The sequence below is a fragment of the Thermobia domestica genome, chromosome 9 (assembly GCF_964235325.1).
Source record: "Thermobia domestica chromosome 9, izTheDome1.hap1.1, whole genome shotgun sequence".
Taxonomy (NCBI): Eukaryota; Metazoa; Arthropoda; class Insecta; order Zygentoma; family Lepismatidae; genus Thermobia; species Thermobia domestica.
This window is the reverse complement of record NC_137462.1, coordinates 7,836,215-7,857,281: the sequence shown is the minus strand read 5'-3', so window position 1 is coordinate 7,857,281 and position 21,067 is coordinate 7,836,215. Positions and strand designations below refer to the sequence as shown.

The 21,067-nt window shown below is 36.2% G+C and overlaps 1 protein-coding gene across 3 annotated transcripts; it reads right to left on the bottom strand.

Annotated features, from left to right (window-relative positions):
- Window positions 1-6,413: 6,413 nt before the first annotated feature.
- Window positions 6,414-20,857, bottom strand: LOC145694379 (uncharacterized). Of its 3 annotated transcripts, none has more exons than XM_081770549.1 (2): window positions 20,837-20,857; window positions 6,414-8,246 (listed from the first exon to the last, which is right to left on the bottom strand). In XM_081770549.1, the coding sequence occupies exon 2, from the start codon at window positions 8,219-8,221 to the stop codon at window positions 6,620-6,622; it is 1,602 nt and encodes a 533-aa protein (XP_081626675.1). In that variant the 5' UTR covers window positions 8,222-8,246; window positions 20,837-20,857; the 3' UTR covers window positions 6,414-6,619. The 3 variants fall into 3 exon arrangements, with proteins under 3 accessions (XP_081626675.1, XP_081626673.1, XP_081626674.1); XM_081770547.1 differs by lacking the exon at window positions 20,837-20,857 and adding an exon at window positions 18,241-18,514; XM_081770548.1 differs by lacking the exon at window positions 20,837-20,857 and adding an exon at window positions 18,379-18,512.
- Between the last annotated feature and the right edge of the window lie 210 nt (window positions 20,858-21,067).

Genomic DNA, 21,067 nt, shown 5'->3' with positions numbered 1-21,067 from the left:
AGCTCTTTTTGAAAAACAGTACTGTACTGCGAAAATCAGTCCGTCTGGTCACCCTATATTTAAGACTATTCTTAAACGTTGAATATCGATGGTGAATATTCTTTTCAGGCATAGAGATGGATACAACCTAATTGGGACTATTCCATTCATGCATTTTTTTCTAACTAAAAGATAAATTGTATAAACGGTTAAAAACCCAGGAAATATTAGGCCAGCACACCGCCCTTTTTTTCTTTAAGTTTCATTAACGCTTCCTCACTTAGAAAGAAACAAAAAAGTAAATTATATATTTGGATATTTGGCAGTGTATGTGTACCTGTACTACTGCTTGCTTCTAAATGGTAATGAAGAAAATATCTGTGTATCCTTCGATGATCCAAAAATCAGATTGTTCAGTGATACAGTCGATCTGATTATAAAAACTATAATTTCAACCCTGGGTCAATTTGTTACTCTCAGCAGCAGGGCTTGAAAATTCCCGGGCACCAGGTTGACTGACAATACAAGTCTGGGGTCTGGCGTTCCCGAACTTTATCTGCCAGCTCTGATTTTCATACAGGGTGCCTACTAAAATTCCAAAATGAAATTTCGTGACCTTTTCTTTACCAAATCATAAAATTTTCTAACATTTTCAAGAGCGAATTTGGGTGCGAATTAGGCCGAATTTTCATCCATGCGATAGAAACGTACTTTGCTTGCGATTTGGTAGCGTTTAAAGCCAACCATAGACATTTTTGGTGGTGAGTTTTGAGGTATTATAAAACAAAATTTTCCAATCTGTACTTACATTTGTACAGTTTTTAAAAAAATTGTGACCCAATTAAATTTCGTGACTTTCATGACAATTTTCTGATTTCGTGACTTTTTCGTGACATTCGTGACCGATAGACACCCTGTCATACCTTAGATGAATTAGAAACAACATAAACTAAAGTTGTTATGAAGTTCGAAATTTCCGATTTACCTTGAACCTTCACATGAATGGACCATTACTAAAGGATTTTGATATATCGAAAACTGGATAATCATATTTCAGCGCTCAATCTACAGGACATGCAAATGGACGTAAAACAACACACTGCCACATTGTGAAACTTCAGCTACATTGTCTTCAATTGCTGCTATCTCTCAGGAATAGCTTGTAGACTAAGATAAGCTTTTACTTTTTATACCAGTAACTATCATTTAAAGCTAAAACATCTAGGCCTACCTATCAAATTGGATTTCTATTATTGTGAGCATGGTTTTCAGATTCTGACACTTAGGTCATAAGTCTTGTCTTGTTATTGTTATTATTTTACTATGAACTAATTAAGTGTTTATAACCTCATGTAACTTTGTGTTATCTACATATATTAAGTATTTACCCGCCATCCTATAATATGTAAATAATTTCTGAAAGGGAGAACCACAAACAGCAGAAACTCGGACTCTCCCTGAATCGCTATAAAGATTGTTAAGTAACCGTTTTGTACTCATATACATATTAATAAATTCTAAATTCTAAGAAAATTTTTCGAGCTGTGCTCAACACAACAAAACTTTGAAGTATTTTCAACACAATATTTTTGCCTTCCTTTCTTCAATTTCATCAGCAAGCGAAGATCACTGCAGTCTGAAGTGTAGTATCTACAATGCACAAACTTACGTTTTGTCAGGAATCAACATAAAGCTGGAATAGCAATGTAATTAAAACATTACGTTAACATAAATTATTAAGCATCAAATAACTCATGAATCCGAAAATGACTCTGCACTTTTCGTAGCTCAGGGGCACATCGCTAATGAGACTCCTTAGCCAAATCCCCAGTCACGTGAGTTTGTGCTGGACAACATTGTGTCCGTAGTTTTTTTTTTCCTCCGGATTTTCTCGTTTTCTCCAACATTCTCATCCTATCAATTCTTTCATAATCATTCACCAATCATATCCTTTAGCCTAAAGGGCATAAACCCATTGGATATAAAAGAAATATTTCATTTCACTTTATGTAGGATTTGAAAGTAGTGTTTTATAGCAAAATTAATACTGTACCTTTAATGCGGAGCCTTTTTGCTTCCAGTTCCTAAGAGACCACTACACAGATCAATGACCACAGGAGCAAACATATGAATTCAGCAGATGCGCTTATCTAATGTCGGAAGAGTAATTGTAGAGCTAAATATATATATAAGCTGACTCGAGTAAAAGAATAGCGTAACAGGATGTCTACTAAAATTCCAACATGAAATTTCGTGACTTTTTCTTTCCAAACAATAAAATTTCACGATATTTTCAAGAGAAAATTTGAGTGTGAATTAGGCCGTATTTTCATACATGTGATAGAAGCGTTCTTTGCTTGCGATTTGGTAGCGTCCAAAGCCGACCATACACATTTTTGGTGGTGAATTTTGACGTTTTACAGAACGAAATTTTCCAGTTTATACTTATATTTGTATAGATAAAAATAATCGTGACCCAAAAACTAAATTTCTTGACTTTCATGACCGTTTTCTGATTTTGTGACTTTTTCATGACTTTCGTGACCAACAGACACCCTGTGTAACAACGAAGACGAATATAGTGATATGGAACCATGCATCCAATACTAAGTTTCAAATCGTCGGCTTAAGTCCTTCGGAGCTTTGTGGAATGAAGTTTAGTTTAGCTGAGGAACTTTCTTTCTTTTTCTTTTTTTTTTTTTTTTTTTTCGGAAGAATGTGTATAATACAGAGATTGATCAATTTTCATCCGAACAACTTGCAGACAGTAACACTGACAGAACCGCGTTTCACAGAACAAAACTGCCCGCATTCATATATCAATCTTTTCAGCTGTTACGTAGTGGAAGAGTAAAGGTGTTGCAAGAAGAAAAAAGAAACCGAAAAAAAACTGCTTTTGGGAAAGGAAAAATCACAGCTCTTTTCCATGCAAATATTACCATTTCCCGCATCATAGAGCAGTGTCGAACAATGGCTTTGTAGTACGACGGAGACACTGTACGTGTTACAGTTAAACATGTACAACCCACATCACCAACAAAATCGCATCCAAAAGATTAGTAATGTGGCAGCCTGTGAAGATATATTATCATAGCGTGTTGTGGTCAAACGGTTACGTGTAGTCCAATTAACATTGAATCGTACAACCCATCAACCGTCTGCAAGACCAATGTCTGTGCATTAACAATACGACATATCGCGGAGCAAAGATAGAGGACTGTTTGAGCGCCACCTAGCTAGTGATTGCCAGAAATTTGTTTTCACAATGGACAAAGCATGGATCTACATAACTGACTGTTGAAAAGTTTGATCCAGCACTTACAGAGATGTTCATAAAAACATCGATGTAACTTTGTTCGTCAATAAAATGCAAAGGAAATTTCTCGAAAGGATATATGGTTGTTAGTGGGTTTTGCTACACAGAGAAGGTCAAGATTTGTAACGTCGAAAAAAAAATTGTCAAAATTCGTGCCCCCTAGTTGCAAGAGCATGTTCAATCTCCAGTTACACAGACGACATACCATGAATATCGGGCGACGACATTCACTGTGTAGAACCGTACCAGGACAAGGCTTCAATCACATGGGCAAAACATCGCTGGCCTTCTACCGACGCATGGTTGCTGCAACTGGAACCCACACTATTTCGTTCGAGAATATTCCTCTTTAAGTGAGTCCTATGTTAGTCCCATGGATTACTGTAGTTTTAACAATACTTCTCAAACGGTGCCTTTCATCACGTCGTGTAATGGTCAATGGCAAGGAGTGGCATAAGAGTACAGCTGCAGTAGAAACTGAGATGTAGTGCAGTGGTTCACACCGGTGACCATTACATTGAATATGATCAATGGTAACGAGGTGGAGTACATTAGGTAAGTAATAATTTCAATTTGTTCAGATTAAAGATGTAAAAAGCCGACTTTTTTATTTGTTTTTTTTTCACATAAAAAGCCGGTTTTTTGGGGGGAAAACGGAAATTTTGGCTTTTCATTTTCATAATTTTTCTATCTAAATAGCTTTCTTATTGTATATTCCACAATTAAATCAGATTTCATGACTTAAATGCCATATTTCGCTCTAGATTTCACCATCATGATGAATGGAGATATATTTTATGAAGTAAATATAAAGTACGTAATATTTGAGGGCAATTTTAGAGGCTATTTATTTTAACTTCTGAGTTATCGACACTTTTTTCTCCTCTTCTCAAGATCGTTTCATTTTTAGTCATCCGTGTTTCATTTCTTAGAGCTTAGTACTCTTGCTTCTAGCACAAACTTAAACTTATGTTTTTCCATATATACGTCAGTCAAAGCGTACTTCCACATTTCTGTTATACTGTAGCTATAACATAGCTAATGATTCAGCAATAATCTTCCGGACACAACCTTGAAGACCATTTTATACTAGTAATCAGTGGCGGATTTAGAAAAGTATTTTGGGAGGGGTTTTTCTTATTACTTTTAGTTTTTCTAAAAATTACTAATTTTTATTTGAGGGGGGGGGGCTTGAAGTTTATCAGTAAAAGCATAACTAATATTTCGTTTGTTTTAGAAATTCCGTAATTTCGGGGAACAGGCTTGTCCGAATGACACCCTAACTCTCTTCTCAAATCCGTCACTGCTGATAATTAGTAATAACAACGATTTAGAAACAAGAAAGGAAGTCGGCCAGGACTCAGTATATGCACTATCTCGACATTTACAGATGGAATTAAGAAAAACTTGGTCAGAACGGTCGAATGCGGGGTTGAATCCCAGATTTTCCGATTGAAGCGCAAAAGCTAACTACTCACTCATGTTTGTTGAGCTTTTTTTAAAGCGAGAGTTCCGTAATAATATATTGAATTCCTCTTGTTAAAAATTCAGAAACTTTCAGGATTGCCATTAGGAGTTAGCGTTTTACCGTAAATATCGGCCCGTTTAGTTGGTTTGTTAGGGTGTTTAGCGTTCCTCTTCATTACTGAGCCCTATATAGAGACGGGACCTACGACTTAAAGTGGGATTCGAACCGCTACTCGGTTTCGAATTTGAAGCGTTGGGCTCCAATGGGGATTGAACCTGCGACCACGCGCACCAAAGCCAACCGCATTAGCCATGAGGAAATGCAGGAGCCCTTTCGAAAATGAGCTAAATCAGTGTCATTTTCAAAATTTCTGTATAACTTTATAGGAAATGTGCATTACGAATCCTCTCCTCTCCAACGTTCAATTTTAAAAAAATCTTTCTGGAGAAATGGAGTTTTATGCTTCATGCTACTTTTGAACCGCCATTTTTTTCAAGATGGCGCAGCGAACGGCGGTACCTCAAGGTCACAAACTTGGCAAGCTTTTCAATCCTACCAAATTTCAAAATTAATCTACCTTTTGAACCAAAATGTACTTATTAACTAGACTAAAATACGTAATGGTTGCAAACTTCGTGTTTATGGCTCTCTCAGTGTTAATGCCCAAGAGGAGATACATTAACAAAATTAGATGATTTTTTATCGTTCCATAGAAAGGTTGCATTTTTTTTCTGTCTTTTAAAGTAATGCGTTTTATTGTAATAATACAATGATTATTCTTCATTGTTACTCTAGTATGAGTGTTTATGAAAGTCCCAGAAGTCAGACATAAGAAACTTATAGGCTATAACACACTCACACTGATGACGGAATGATATACGTAATGAACAAAATGTTATTTTTGAGAAGACTAAAGAGGGTGTGTGTTTGTGTTCAGTAAATATATTATTGCCTTGTCGGTGTGTTATTTGTTTGAACTCACATACATACTAGTAGTAGTACAAAAAGTACATTATGTAACAGTAATTCCCTTCTGTTTTTGTATTTTGTAATTCAGAATAAAAATATTGCCTACAATGTATATGAAAGTTAAAACTGTAAAATTTCAAGAATGTACAGAACCATCTAAAACGAAGCTCTTGATATACAGTCTTTAAGCGTATCATATAGCGTAAGTCTTTAAGTATTTCTGTCATGTTTTATTTTATTTTGTTTCAAAAAGAGGGTGTGTGATAGTTTGAAGTAAAAATACTACATACAATCTTGCTAGCTATTTTTTAAGTACATAAGAGGCTAAAAAAATTCTTATATACATTGGTTAATCTTTTAGAATTCATAATGTAAGTATGTTAAGAATTAAAATTGTTTAAAATATCTTTTCGAAATTCATGGTTTATTTTCGAGATTTTATATTATTATTTGAACCAACCACTAATTGAGTTTTGTGTTGTAGAGGAGCGAAACAGAAAAAGAAAGAAAAAAAAAAAAAAGATTTTTCCCAGTCCTTGCATCTGAAGTTCAGATAGAAATGGATCAACCTCTACAGATGAACAGCATAAATGGAGCTTTGTTAACAGCTACCTGGAATACTCGGGAACAGAGGATGGGACAGCTTTCTTCTTTTTAAGTTAGACATGTAATTATATACAGTTTGACTCTTTTAAATAATATACTTTATTACGATTATCCGTTAAAAGCATAAATTAACACTTGTAATAGTTCAATACAATTGTGTACAACCTTTCTAAAATATTCAAAAAATAATTAAAGAATTTCTAAATATACACGCGCACTAATTCATAATACTTTACAGCTGGTCCCAGTTACCTCACTACTCTTTTGATAGTGATCTGAATTCATTTCATTATCATGGCTTTTCGTACAATTGACAAGTTCAAGTTTTTCTCACTCAGTTCCCTCTCAAATGCTATAATCTCCTCTAAACTTATGTTCCACACAAGTAAATTACCCAACTGTTGCAAATTCGGACATTTTTCCATTATATTCTCCACTGAACTCATTGTCAAAGACAGCGCTCCTGGAAGATGGTTCTTGTTTGGTAAAACTATGAACAGTCTTTTCAGTTTCTCTACATTGATAGAGGATAACAATTTATCAAGCCATGCATCCGAATACGCAGTATTTCTCATAATTAAAATTAAGTCATGCAAAGAGGTTGTGTTACACAACAAGTAAAAAATTACATTATAAGGCAAAAACACGGTTTCATCTTCGTTTTCACCAACTCGTAAATATAACGTTTCCAACTTTGAAAACGAATTATGTTGAGCCTTGAAGTAAGTAGGATCGCAAACTAATACATTACAACGGCACCACAATTCTCTCAGATTGGGGCAACTAGTCCCAATAATTTTGAATTGTTCTGTGTGAAATATATTGCAAATTAATGCTAATACTCTTAACTGATTACCACAGATTTGTAAGAAATGTCTGGTCCCTTCACCCGGGGAAGAGGGTTTCCCGATATTATACAACAGCTCCAAAGACTGTAACTCTCTGAAAGTACGCAACCTAGCTACGTCATAATCTGTTACCCGTACTTTTAGATTTTGTACTTTGGGACACATATCTCTAATTACTGTGGCTAATCTTTCGGTGCATTCGAGTCTGTGGGCGTCTACTGACGTTCTCTGTGAGCCTACATTATCAACATGTGTAATTTGTAACGTAAAATCACTAGGATGCTGTCCAAATGTGTTGGATTTTCTTATTCTGTTTTGTAATATCTTTAAAGACTGACCCAGTTCCTTGTAACCTACAAATACTAAATTGGGAAGCTCTTCCAAAGCGCTGGCCACTCCTTCTGGAGTAACAGAACACTGATACAAACACACCACTTTCAGATTAGGACAACCTGGATGATCATCTTTCGGAAACAACGTTCTTAAACCAACGTCAGTGATTCGAGAGTTGTATGAAACGTCCAGGTATTTTAGCTTTAAACAGTACTTTCCAATTTGTCCTAACATCTTATTAGTACAGACTGGCAGTGTAATGTTCTTTCCGTGAGTTTTCAATGTTAAGCCAACTAAATTGTATAAAACCGGAAAGGCTTTGGTAAGAATGTCCTCGAACTGTGATATTTCTTCCGATGGAACTATTCCGAGGTAAATTAGTCGTGTTAAACACAACGAAGAGATTTTGGAATTCAGGACTACAGGTAAAATGAACTTAAGTTTCGGCGAAGGATAACAGTGCTCACAGTTGTAACAGATACAGTTGTGTTTACTCTGCTTTTGTTGTACATACATATTGATGATTTCCGAGACCACGCTGTCCACGACAGTGCATGGCACATCTACTAGTAGCATCCGTCGCAACTTCTCAGCCAGATCTGATTTATCATCGTCTAGAAGGCTGCACTCGCCTAAGAAAGACTTAATAAAGCATTGAAGGCTCTGTTTAAATAGAGTTATTGGTTCCTTGGCGGGAGGCATGTTTCTATATGCTCATCATCAACAGCTGCAAAGAGAAAGGAAAATAAAACGTTACTGTGCATAGTATAGGTATTGTGTTCACACTTATAAACATTTAGTTCATTTTCTCAAATTTATTGCTATACAACAGCGAGGCAAGACTTTTGATTTCTAACATAAAAAATCCCTTATGAATAACTTTACTACGTGAAATTCCGGGAAAAGAGCCCGCTTTGCTTCCATAGGCGTATTTCTGAACAAAATGCAAACGTTAGTGTTACGTCTGCCTAAAAGCTACTTTGACATTTTTCCTATAAGATAGGTTTCGTCAAGTGGGTTCGAGTCCAATTCAGACTAGCCATTCTCATATTATCAAGTTATGCTTCACGTTTGTGGCCTTAATTGAAGATTCTGTCCGCTACCACACAAAAGCTCTATCACAGACTGAAGGTAAGGTTGTCTATAGCCTGGTTCAAAATAAATTCTACGGGTTTATGGGTGAACGAACTCATTCTACGGGTTTAAATGTTAAATTATCTATAACCAATTATTTAAGCCATTTATGCCTCGATTGAGTCGTTGATTTGGGAGTTTAGCATCCCGACCAGCACCGAAGATATACGAGACAGGGACCTACAGTTTATTATGAGATCCGAACCGTATGGACTCCCACTGGAAATCAAACCCGACGCTAAGTCACTTATACTTAATATGTTGTACTTAGTTGATTAGTTCCTTACAGGAATTATATTTGTACTGTAATAAAAGAGTAGATTTAATATTTATTCATTGTTGTGCCTACATGAGATGCATTTTAAGTTATAACAATTCCATTTTCTTTTCCTCAGAACTGATAACAGATAGAAATGGGCCGTTTGTTTTGAAATACGTGAGCACTCGTTGTCAATGCGTCACAGAGATGGCAACACCGTACGGCACACAGAACTCTAGCGGCTGCAGTGAGAGTAATGACTGTTTTCGATACTTACGATAGTCGTAAGAACAGGGTGTAATCATTCGTTTTCTCCATTTGCGTGACACCGCTTGAAATTCACTGCCAGTTGAGTGAGACATGTGATGATAGTATCATGTGTAATGTACGTTCAATAGTCCGTTAGTTCAAAGAAGGCAGAACATTGTGTGACAAACCAAGACAATCTCGGCCTCGCACAAGCCGGTCTGACGACATGATCGCCGTGGTATCTGTGCACACAAGCCTGCATAAAGACCTGAAAATGCGAAAACTGTACCCCAGGTGGGTCCCACGAATACTGATGGACGACCACAAGACTGCACGCGTAGTATATCGTCAGGCAATGTTGACGCGTTTCCCTAGCAATTTTGGCTGTTTCCAATGATGAAAGACACTCTCTGTGGTCGCAGATTCACAACTTGTGCCGCTATTGCATCAGCGATTTTCCAGTAGTCAAAACAGACTTTTAAAGAAGAGTTCACTGCGGCTATGGTATCATTGAAAATAAAATGAAATGAAATTTTGAGTTTTACGTCCCACAGTTATGCCGGTTAAGCTAAAGGAGACGGTGATAATGAGAAATGAAAGAAATGGTGGAATGTAAGAAAGTGGGAGGAAACGGGAAAACCTCGAGGAAACACACGCACACGGTGTTTGTCCACCATAAAATTCACTTGACAGGGGCTGGGATCGAACCCGAGACCCCTAGCACCAGCGGCGAACGCTCTACCACTGAGCCACCGCGGTATGGAATCATTGCGTCGATGTTGTGAAAAATATGTACGGCTTCAGGGAAACTATGTCGAGAAGTGACAGAAGTTTCATAGTTTTCTTGTGATTAATTAGTGAAAAAAAAAAAAAAAAAGTAGTTGTAACTTGAATGCACCTTGTATTACCACGTGGTACTAACACTTTCCATTTAATGATTTGATAGTTGTGGGACTAAAAATTAGTTTCTATTGAAATGAAATGTAGTACTTTGAAGTCAACAATATCAAAACTTGACTGGAATAATTAAAAGAAAAAAAATGTTGAATGCATTTTTCAATAAAACACATGCAACGAGCTTGTTCAAAACAACGCAGAATGTTATTTATTTACCAGTCAGTTGTGCACTTGTCGAACGAGTGCTTAGTGTAACGAAAGCTCTATGATCAGATGAAGGAAACAGAATATTAAAAGAAATTGTGATGTCCGAAATTTGCGTTCAGATGAACTTGAAAAAAAAAAAAAATGACCTGACAATTTTTCCAGGAAACGGTTCTGGAGGAGCTCCAAAAAAATATAAATAACAAGATAAATATCTACAATTACTAACTTTTTGTGTTACGTTCATTTACTTTGGTACAATATACATTTGGTTAGTCATAATGAAGTTGGTTGTGTTAGAAGTACGGAGGTAAATAGTAGTGTTAGTACTAGTGGTTATAAACGTTAGAAGTAACGGTTGTATATGGTAGTATTGGTACTAGTGGTTGCAAGTGTGGTAAATGAGAAAACCTTCAGTTTCAAATATGTTCCCAGTGAAAGAAATACCGCTGGTCTTTCGGGGAATCGGTACGTGACGTTTGGGCGCCGCCGTTTGGGCACTGGACGTTTGGGCGCGAAGCCATTTGGGCGCCAGACGTTTGGGCGCGAGTTAAAAAGTCGTTATGTTAGGCGCTGAGTACTAAGTTCGAATCAAGATATCACAAGGTGTCTACTGTAGTGGAAGTCCTTGAATTATACTGGATTTTGTTTTACATACTAGAAATACTGGAATTTCAAAATTATAAAAACTGAATTAACAATTAAATTTTGTAAATTTAAGTTTCAACGAAAGTTAAGTGTGCTTTTTATTTGATAACTTTTCAAGCCAAATGTAAGTCGACCAGACTACATATGATTGACTGCATTACATACATAGTGAGCCTATTCCATTAAAAAACTTAAAGCAGGCCTTCTGCTGTAGTTACGCAATAAGTGTGAATGTCAAACACATTTCTAGTGGGTAAATGACCAATATATGTACACTTATCTATTATTTTTCACTTTGAAATAGTTTTTTTTTTCTTTCGCCACTTTCTTTAATGCAGATTAAATGCTTACAATGGGACGAAAAAAATGTGTGTTAAGTTTTGATTTTTATATTGGAATGTTAATAAAAAAAAGTGATACCAGAAATACGGCATACTACAGTTCCTAAACTCAATGTGTTAGACATCCTGTACGCAAAATATGTCTTAGACACCATGTATGCAAAATATCTTTCCCTCAACTCGATTAGGATATAGGATTTTTAGATTTCTGGGCTCTCGGCATCTAAGGCCATTTAGCCCGTCACGTTTGAGGGAGCACACTATCCGGGGAAAGGGAAGGAAGAAAGGATTGGGGAAGGAAGGAAGCTGCCTGGACCTATAAATTAGGTACCACCCCGGCATTTGCCTGGTGTGAATGAAGAAAACCCAGGAAAACCTCATTCAGGGTGGCTGGCCTGAAAGAGCGTGTTACACTTTTTCGACCGAGTGCCCCCACCGGGAATCGAACCCGGAACCGATCGCACCGAAGGCGAGAGTGTTAGCGACTACGCTGCAATCTTTTATTGGTAGTTCTTTATTGGACTTAAGGAAGAGAAGAGTTTGGCAAACGTAATACGAAAGAAAACAAATTTTAATATTCATAAATATGTAATTATTAACTTTCTTTAAAAAAATACAAAAATTAAATCAATATGTTTTAATTAACATTAAGAAAATTAACAGTTCGTCTGATTCCTTTATTTCCTAGCTTTCTTATATAATACAAAAATTAGATCAGAAGTACAAGAATCGTGAACAAGCGAAAAATCAATCCATGACGAGGTTAGGCAACAAATGCCACAAACGCATTAAACTATTTAATTTAGATTAATAAATAAGATAGAGATAGAAAATATACAGATAAATGAGGTGAGATAAAGATAGAAGTGTAGGAAATGTATATATCTTGATTGGCGCTTAGTTTTCAGTGCCTAGCTTACTTTATATGTCGTAAATTGTGATTTTTACTATGTACCTCGCGCCCAAACGTCTGGCGCCTAAACGGCTTTGCGCCCAAACGTCCGGCGCCCAAACGGCAGCGCCAAAACGTCCGCGCCCAAACGTCCTGTCCCGCGGGGAATTGCCTTCTGTTCAATCCAGCAAAAGCCTAACTAAAGGTGGTAGACTAGAGCCATATATTAAAGCAGGGCATCATTTATGATTTAAAATGATAAAGATCCAATATCTGTTGCGAACACAAAGACAGCTCAGGCTAACCTTATAAGTTGTCCTAAAGTTATTACAATAGAATGCACCATATAGCATATACATATTCTCAATTAAAATTAAATACTAATATTGTAACCGAAATAATGATTTATATTTAAATACAACTAAACAGCAGAAAGTTTGACTATCAGTAATATTGCCTTAGAGCATTTAAGAGTTTAATTTAAATTCGTTAACAAAGGATAATTCATAAAAATTATCACAAACAAGTTAACACTGTTATTGTGTTATTGTTGCAAGATGATTGAGGGTAGCGAAAAATGTTTATGTAAATATTTGAACGAAATTTTCGTGGAATGACCTGTACGTGTTTTAACAGCACAAAAATTGTTACCGTTATTAGTGGAAACCCTCGTACGTAAGTTATACAGGGTGTCTACTAAAATTCCAAAATGAAATTTCGTGACCCTTTCTTTACCAAATCATAAAATTTCGTAACATTGTCAAGAGCAAATTTGGGTGTGAATTAGACCGAATTTTCATCCATACGATAGAAGCGTGCTTTGCTTGCGTTTTGACGGCGTCGAAAGCCGACCATAGACAGTTTTGGTGGTGAATTTTGACGTTGTATAGTACAAAATTTTTCAACCTGTACTTATATTTGTACAAAAAAAAAAAAAAAAAAAAAAAGTGACTCAAAAGCTTAATTTCGTGACTTTGGTGAGCGATAGACACCCTGTTTTGCGATTTAATCGCTTGTATTTCTTTCTTCAAGAATAGAAGCTCTACTTTCCTACAAATCTAATACAAACCATATAAAAATGTAAAAGTTTTTCTTCACTTCCATAATTTTGTTGGTTCAACAATGTTGTAGATGAGGATCAATACTCAACAATAAGCACAGAAGCGAAAGGAAAGTTACAGAAGAAAGCTCCAGAGGGATTTGAAAGAATTTAAATATAAAATGTTATTTGGAATGCAAGATTAGTACTTAATTTTAATTTATCACAACATAATTTTACAATTAAAGAAACGTAAACGAATATCCAGCAAACCAGTGATCACAGGAGAAAAGAAGAAAAAAATACGAGAAACGCTAGGAACTATGGAAAAAAAAATTGATTTGATTTGATTTTTAGTTTAGCAGCGTCCTTTTCAACAGCGATGCTATATAAGCCGTGGACCTACAGTTTAATGTGGGATCCGAACTACATGAGCTCACACTGGGAATTGAATTCGGTTGCGAATACTAACTACTTAGTGATAAGGGAGCTCGGAAAAAAAATTAAGAAAATGCAATAGTACAGTATACTGCAATAGTATTATATTATACTTAACATCCTAAAAGTGCGAAAATTCGACAAATGCCCCTTGATATAACGATTATAATGTGATATATGGACAAACGATTCCATTATCAAAGAATAATGAGGAAAGATTATTAAAAAAAAAAAAAGAAAGAAAGAAAGAAAATAAAGAAATAAAATAATTAGAAAAATGTTCTGGAGATCAATAAATTGGTGTCACTGATCATTTAATGAAAAATTGTTTGACGTATCAAAATAAAATTTGCGTTTAACAATAAAAAATAAAAATATGCGTTCACTAATCAAAAATAAAACTGGTATTCGAGAACCAAAATACAAACATGTTCATTTAAACTTCATGAAGAAGTCTATGCTCATTGCCCAAAATAAAGGAATCTCTACTTATTAATAAAATTAAAAGTATCTGGAAATATTAATGGAAATATAAAAGTGATGCATATTTAAAAACAAAAAATGGTAATTCAACACAATAAAAATATGTGTTCAACGGTCGAAATAGAAAAAAGAAAACATCTGTTCATTAATCGAAAATATATTTGTGCTGATAAGCAAAATAAAATTTAGGCACAAATATAAATTAATTAACCAAAATACAAATCTGCGTAAATTTGTTATTCCATCCCGCGCAACGATACCTCCAAATTTTGAGGTGCAAGCTTAACGACACCACATTTTGCAGAATTTACAGGGAAAATTAAGCACTCTGCATATAAAGACAGTTTGAAGGAACAAACGTGTTATCCAATTTTAGGTCCAGATGCCATATCAACTAGTATAAGAGTAGGTGGATTGCTGGGTGCACTCGATCCAGAATCACTTTAGGAAGGCTTAACTGTTATGGGTATAAACCAAGCTGCGCTAGGTTACCACCAAAAAGCACGAATGCTATCTAAACGAGTCAGCGCAGGGACGGAGCAGGTAGACCCGAGAGGGGTGTGCCAGTCGAGAGTAAACGTATATTGTATATTCGCAAACGAGAATGTCAAACTTAACATATTGATTCTGTACATTTTAAAAATCAACTGTTGCATATAAGAAATTAAAATGTTATCTTCCAGTGGAACACTGACTTTTAGAGAAGCTGTATTTTATTTTACAAGTGTAGTGTTACTAGCGTAATGCAAAAACCTACAACATACAAGCACTAACCTAACCCACCCAGTCATATTCTACGATCATGTCAGTAACGGCATGGGTAATAGTATACATGAGAACCCTCTGTCTTCCGTGCGCGAGGATATTTCATATTATATATTTATACGTTACCAAATTAAATCACTGCGTTGTCTTCATTATATGTGCTTAACATTCTATTTTTACTTTCTAGAATAAATTTTGTTGATTTCGATTCGAAAAATGTTAAATATTTTTAAATTTATATCATGATGCAGACCAAAATCCTTGTTGCATATAATGTAATGCGCTATAGCATATAAAGTACAAGGGCAAATAGGTACGTTCTTTTTTATTTTCGTATCAGTGGATAAGTAAATGAAAGTGGGTTTGTTACCCCCTTTCTAAGTTCGTAGATACTCAATGAATAATCCCTAAAAGTATGAGCGTCCAGCTTCTTCTGGAACTCAGACGGTCTTACGTATACTATATCCACGGCATGCCTGTCCGATAGGTAACATGAGGGACACGTGTTCGCCCTACCCTCGCTTATGCACATAACCACCGCCGCTGAAACGGGAGAACCCCGAAAAAATCCATGCATACGGTGTTTGTTGAGCTACCTGCGATCGTATCAAGGACCCCATGAACCAGAGGTGAACGCTCTATCACTAAGCCACCGTAGCCCACTATTAGTACTAATATTGCGAACTCTGAGATATGTTAATCCTCACATTTACATTTTTTAAACAAAATTTTGTTTTGCTTTCAGTTCTTGAATTTGTTCTAAGAGAGCGTTTTGTTCTTGTTTGTAATAATCTTAAATATTCTTACTTCTTCTTTTTACATTTGTCACTTCTTTGCTTCCAATTTCTTAACTTCAATACTTAGTTTTCTCCTTTCACCTTTGATTTTACTCTTCCCTGCACTTTGGATTCGTTTCTGTTTAAAGGTATCCATCATAGGTCTCCGAGCTGAACGAACTGAGACAAGCATTCTCGATCAACAGGAACAGATTCTACACCTCCATGGTACAGCCATGTCCAAAACGATTGTCGAATATCTATAACTGTTTTATTGTAAGAATATAATTTAATAATGATTTAGCAGGGTACTTTTAATACTGATACTATGTGTATAATCGGAAAATGTATATTTCAGGTAAATTTCATAGGAAAATAATTATAAATACGGAAATTAGAATGAGTAAAACAAAATGTTGCTATTGACACGAAATTTGCCACATACACGTCTTTACCGATTATACGCATACATTATAAGAAATACCGGGCGAATTCGTTATCAAATTATATACCTAAAACATTATATTTATAGACATATGACAATAATTTTGGTCATGAGTGTACATAATTGCATCATGTACCCGCCTCTGTGGTACCAGAGAGTCTTCGATTTGGTTTTTCTACAATAAGTGCCTTATTGACTGAGAACCCGCCCTCCACTAAGGCATTATTATGGGATAAAATTAAACATTTTTACAATATGCCACAAATCAGAATATTCTTGTTTCTTGAACATTACCTTTGCAAAGAAGTTATCTAACCTCATGCTGTCCATCTTTTCTTCGTATTCTCTCAAGTCATGAGACCCCTGAATTTCAGTACAGAAAGACATACATTGACATTTTGCTTTATCAGCTACAGAATCAGATATTCTCTTATGCTCATGCAGAGTTTGTAGGATGCGAGCAAGTTCTGGATTGTTCTTTTGTAGTCTGAGGTCCAAAGCTGACAGAGCACGTACCAGTTTGTACTTCAGAGGACTCATTTCCACAGTCTTAGTGATTGTGCCCAGCCCAGAAAAAAAGTTTCGACAGTCAAACCTGAAAGCTAGTTTATCGGATGTTTACAGTTCCTTCAGTATATTTTCTGTCTTAGAACCGATGTCCAGGAAGATGACAAGTCATACTTCGATTTCTGCTTTTACATGATAAATTACCCCCCCTCCCCCTCTCTGTCTCTCACACACACACTACCTCACTCCCTCAGCACGAAATAGCAACACTGCATCACTGTCATTATGGGAACGCTGTATCATTGTGGTCCTCTTTACATTTCAATCCGTATAACTAATAAGAAAGGAAACAATATTAGAATGAAAAAAAAGAATGTTACACTTGCACATTTACGTTCCCTGACTTTCCATGACATTTTACGCAAAATGCATGATTTTCGTGATATGCTTTCATTTCCCTGATTTTCCAGAATGTGGGAACCCTGACCTAGCACAAGTTTGTTTTGAACTGCAGTTGTTATTGCATATGCCTGGAAACTGTATGTAGAAATCGTGAAAGAATTCTAATTTCTAAACAGTTATTGGTACTGGTTTAGTTTTGACACACCACATTTTGAAAAATTTACCGGTAAAATTAAATACTTTGAATGAAAAGACATATTTATAAAGAACAAATTTCTGCAGACGACAGAATTAAATACAAAGTAATACGGACATATTTTAGATTTACAAGTGTAGGATTACTAGTGTAATAGCATTACAAGTGCTTTATGACGGATAAACTAAGTGAGTGGATACGAAGGGTGATTGTATTAGATACTATTTTCCGCCGGCAGTGTACAGAAGCAGTATTTTGTTTACAAGTGGCACGCTACTATTATGAAACCATGACAAGTGCTATTGAAATTGGTATCGTCAAAACATACTTGTTTTCAGTAAACTTGCTTACACGTATAATTAAGGTCGGTGATTCGCCTGCTCCCATCGAACGCACCCCCGCGCGCCTACCAGTTTTACCCTGCCCTGACTCGGGTTAGACAGCATTCACGCTTTTGTTCACCTAGCACAGGTTGATTAGTTTTTCCATTGTAGTTTTTATGGCATAAACCCGGACGCTGTACTTATACGCAAATCGTAAAAGAATTATAATTTTTCAAAAGTTAGTTCTGGTGGTCCCTTAGAACCTCATCTATGGCAAGCGAGATATTTGTCGCAAAGCGCAAGTCTTTTAGGAGACAATAAAAAGTAAATTAGTGAAGGAACTGCAATTTTTTTAACAATCATTTGGAGTGGTGTGCTAAAACTAAACCTCAATGCAATTAGGCCTATTTTTGGTAACCCCTTGAAATTCACCTGAGCTTAGTAGGGTATTGTCATGTTGCCCAGCACAAATATTTTGGAGAATTGTTTTATCCCGACATGTCTGCGGAGGAAAATACCCTTCCACCGACTTTATACATTAATTTTAATATATATGTGCATGTAGATTATGAATATGCTCGCTCGAGCTTCCCCCGAAATCGTTTGAGAATAATAAGAAAATTAGAGAAAAAATTACGATTTTCAACAATTATTATGAGTAGTGTTCTTAAATAACCCGCAGGACATAAGTTAGTTACCTCTATATTTACCGGAGGAACTTACCGCTAGAAATTAATTTTGAATGATTCAAGTAGCATTCAATTAATTTGGCATCTGAGAATAAACTTTATATTGAACAACATTGTTTTATTTCTATTGTTGACTGTTTTGTTATTTACTACATTGAAAAGAACACTCTACCGTAATTATATGCACAAAGAACTGGATTTCGTATGTATTTTATTTTCACATAAACTAGTCATAAGACCACTTCACCACCATATTCAACAAAATCAAAGCATCATGAAGTTCCAAATTATCTCGTTAGATGTCACAGAGTATTAGAAGAGTAGCTCCCGAAAATTCCGCTAGATGACACTAACTACTTCTAACTGCACAAATAAATTAAACTTGTACGAGTACGGACAGAGCAACTATTTTGTGGTACCCGGGATTTGTTCCGGGCATATTGAGTGATTAATCGTCTGTTTCAGTATTCTTCATTGGCCATTCCATTCTCGATTATGCTGGCATTACTCGTACGGCTTTCATTTATTCGGCAGTTAACAGCCTTTAGGAAGAATATGATACAGGGAGCTGAATCCCATTTGAAATGGAACTTAACTACACATACGTTCAATTTAATAGAAACATCTGGAATTGGAAACACGGCAGATATTTGGGATGGCAACGGTCAGATGACGATCGCAGAGCTGGGCTCCGTGCGAGTGTGAGATAAGTGGCAAGTGTATCGGGTCCTGCCGTCGTGCATTAAAGCGGATTGTCACTCAGAACCGACATCTGACTGCGTGCAAGTCAAGGAGGAACTCAAGCAATATCTCCCACAGTCTGTGTCGGTAGTCCGCAGCGAGTTACATGAAATGAATGTATGGGGTTGCAACAAGATGGGGCACTGCCGCACTATGTCCTTCAAGTTCGACAGTTTCTTAACGAAGAATTTAAAGAGAGATAGATTGGCCGAAGAGGACCAACACCTTGGCCTGCAAGATCACCAGATTTTTAACCTTGTGATTACTGGCTGTGGGGATACGTTAAGACCAAGGTGTATTCACAGAAGCCAGCTAATCTGCTCGATCTCAAGAACAAAATAACTGATGTGATTTTGAACATTCCAGACAAGCACCGCCAACACGCAATTTTTGGTTTACCAAAAAGACTGCAAGAGTGTTTGGACGTGAATGGTGCACAATTGGAGGTTTGGAGATGAACCTTAACTAGCTGAAACAAAACTTTGATTGTTAAAAGTATTTGTTAATGCATTACGTAGTTTCCAAGTTATAGAGTTTTACTTTCCTGCAGGACTTTATGGACTCCCTGTATGTTTGGATAAGTCTTTTTTTTTTTTTTTTAAGGTTATTTCAAGCAATAGGCCGTGTTTGCGTGTGGCGGACGCTCAAATAAGAATATGATATACAGTGTCTTCGCCTAACCGGAAAACATGGGATGACTCTGTGGGTCAATCACAATATCTTGGTTTTCACAGAACGCCCCGTACTGACATCGGTAGCGTCAGTACCCGTAATTATGTCGCTATTTTAGAGGACCCTGTGCATCCTATTCCTGATGTTGTTTCCGGACAATGATGCCATAGTTTAGGATGTTGTATGTCCATCTTTATATACAAAACCATCTTTATGTGCAAAAAAGTAAATGTACTGTAAAACAGTCAGTAAATTGTCAAAGATATACTGGGGTGATTTCACTACTGGACAGTTCATCAAGGGGTAGGTCATGGTGGAAAGACTACAAGGTGGTTGCATGCGCATGTCGCCTGGAGCGCTGTCGTGGCTGTGACGTCATCTGGTTTGCAAGAGACAACGGGAAAAGGCGCGGCTCTAAGTGACAAGTGGAAATTCTTTGTTACTTTGTTCTTTTAAGTCATATCGAGAATGCCTAACTGTCTAACTGTGCAGTGTACGGCTGCAGTAATTATTACAGAAAAACTAAAGAAACTAATATAAAATACTTTAGATTTCCTCAAAAAGAGGGGGAAAGTCTCCAGAAATTGATTTAAGCTTGCAGGCGACAGGACAAAATAAACCTAAAATATGGTAAATGCAATGTTAAATGAAATTATAAAAAAGCGATTTCATTATGTAGTTTCTTCTTAGTATTAATAGTATGTAATAATAGTATATAGGGCTACAGTAGCTTGTATTGATTCTGCATACAAAAATCCAATAGTACGATTTAAAAAGACGAACTTTGAGGCAAGACCCGGATTCGAAATCATGAGGGAGGGGAACCGAGAGAGGTGATCATTTCTATCGTCATTTCCTTCTACATAACATATTGAGACAAAATTTTCCCTACAGAGGCAGTCATGTAACTCGAGAAGGGAGGCACGATGATCTAGGAGGCTTACCTCCCTCCAGTTACGCAAATGGAGAGCATTGAACGCGTTAAGGTAGTTCAGGTCCCATTTCATTCGGGAGGTATGCATTTCCTGTAGCCTCGGTGCTAAAACGGGATGTTGCACTTCAAATTAACTAACGAATGTGTTAGGTTAAATTACTTAATCGGAAATCTTTATATCGTATCTAGATCACTTGTTTGTATCTATTTTACTACAACAGTAATCTACACAAAATCAATACTTAGTAAATCTTCTTGAATCTTGTTTATTCTTTATATGTACCTTTATCCTAGTTTCATATAAATCTCTTAAAACATATAACTCATCATTAGCATATCTTCTTGTAATCTTCAAATCCTAAATCATATCTTACATAACATCCATAATCTATATCTTCGTTAAAATCTTATATGTTTCTATTTGCACATACTCATGCCCAAATTACCTTAGGAACGGCTAGTGCACATTTTTAAACACCTTTTATCTATGTTCTCTTATATTCTAACAGAATGG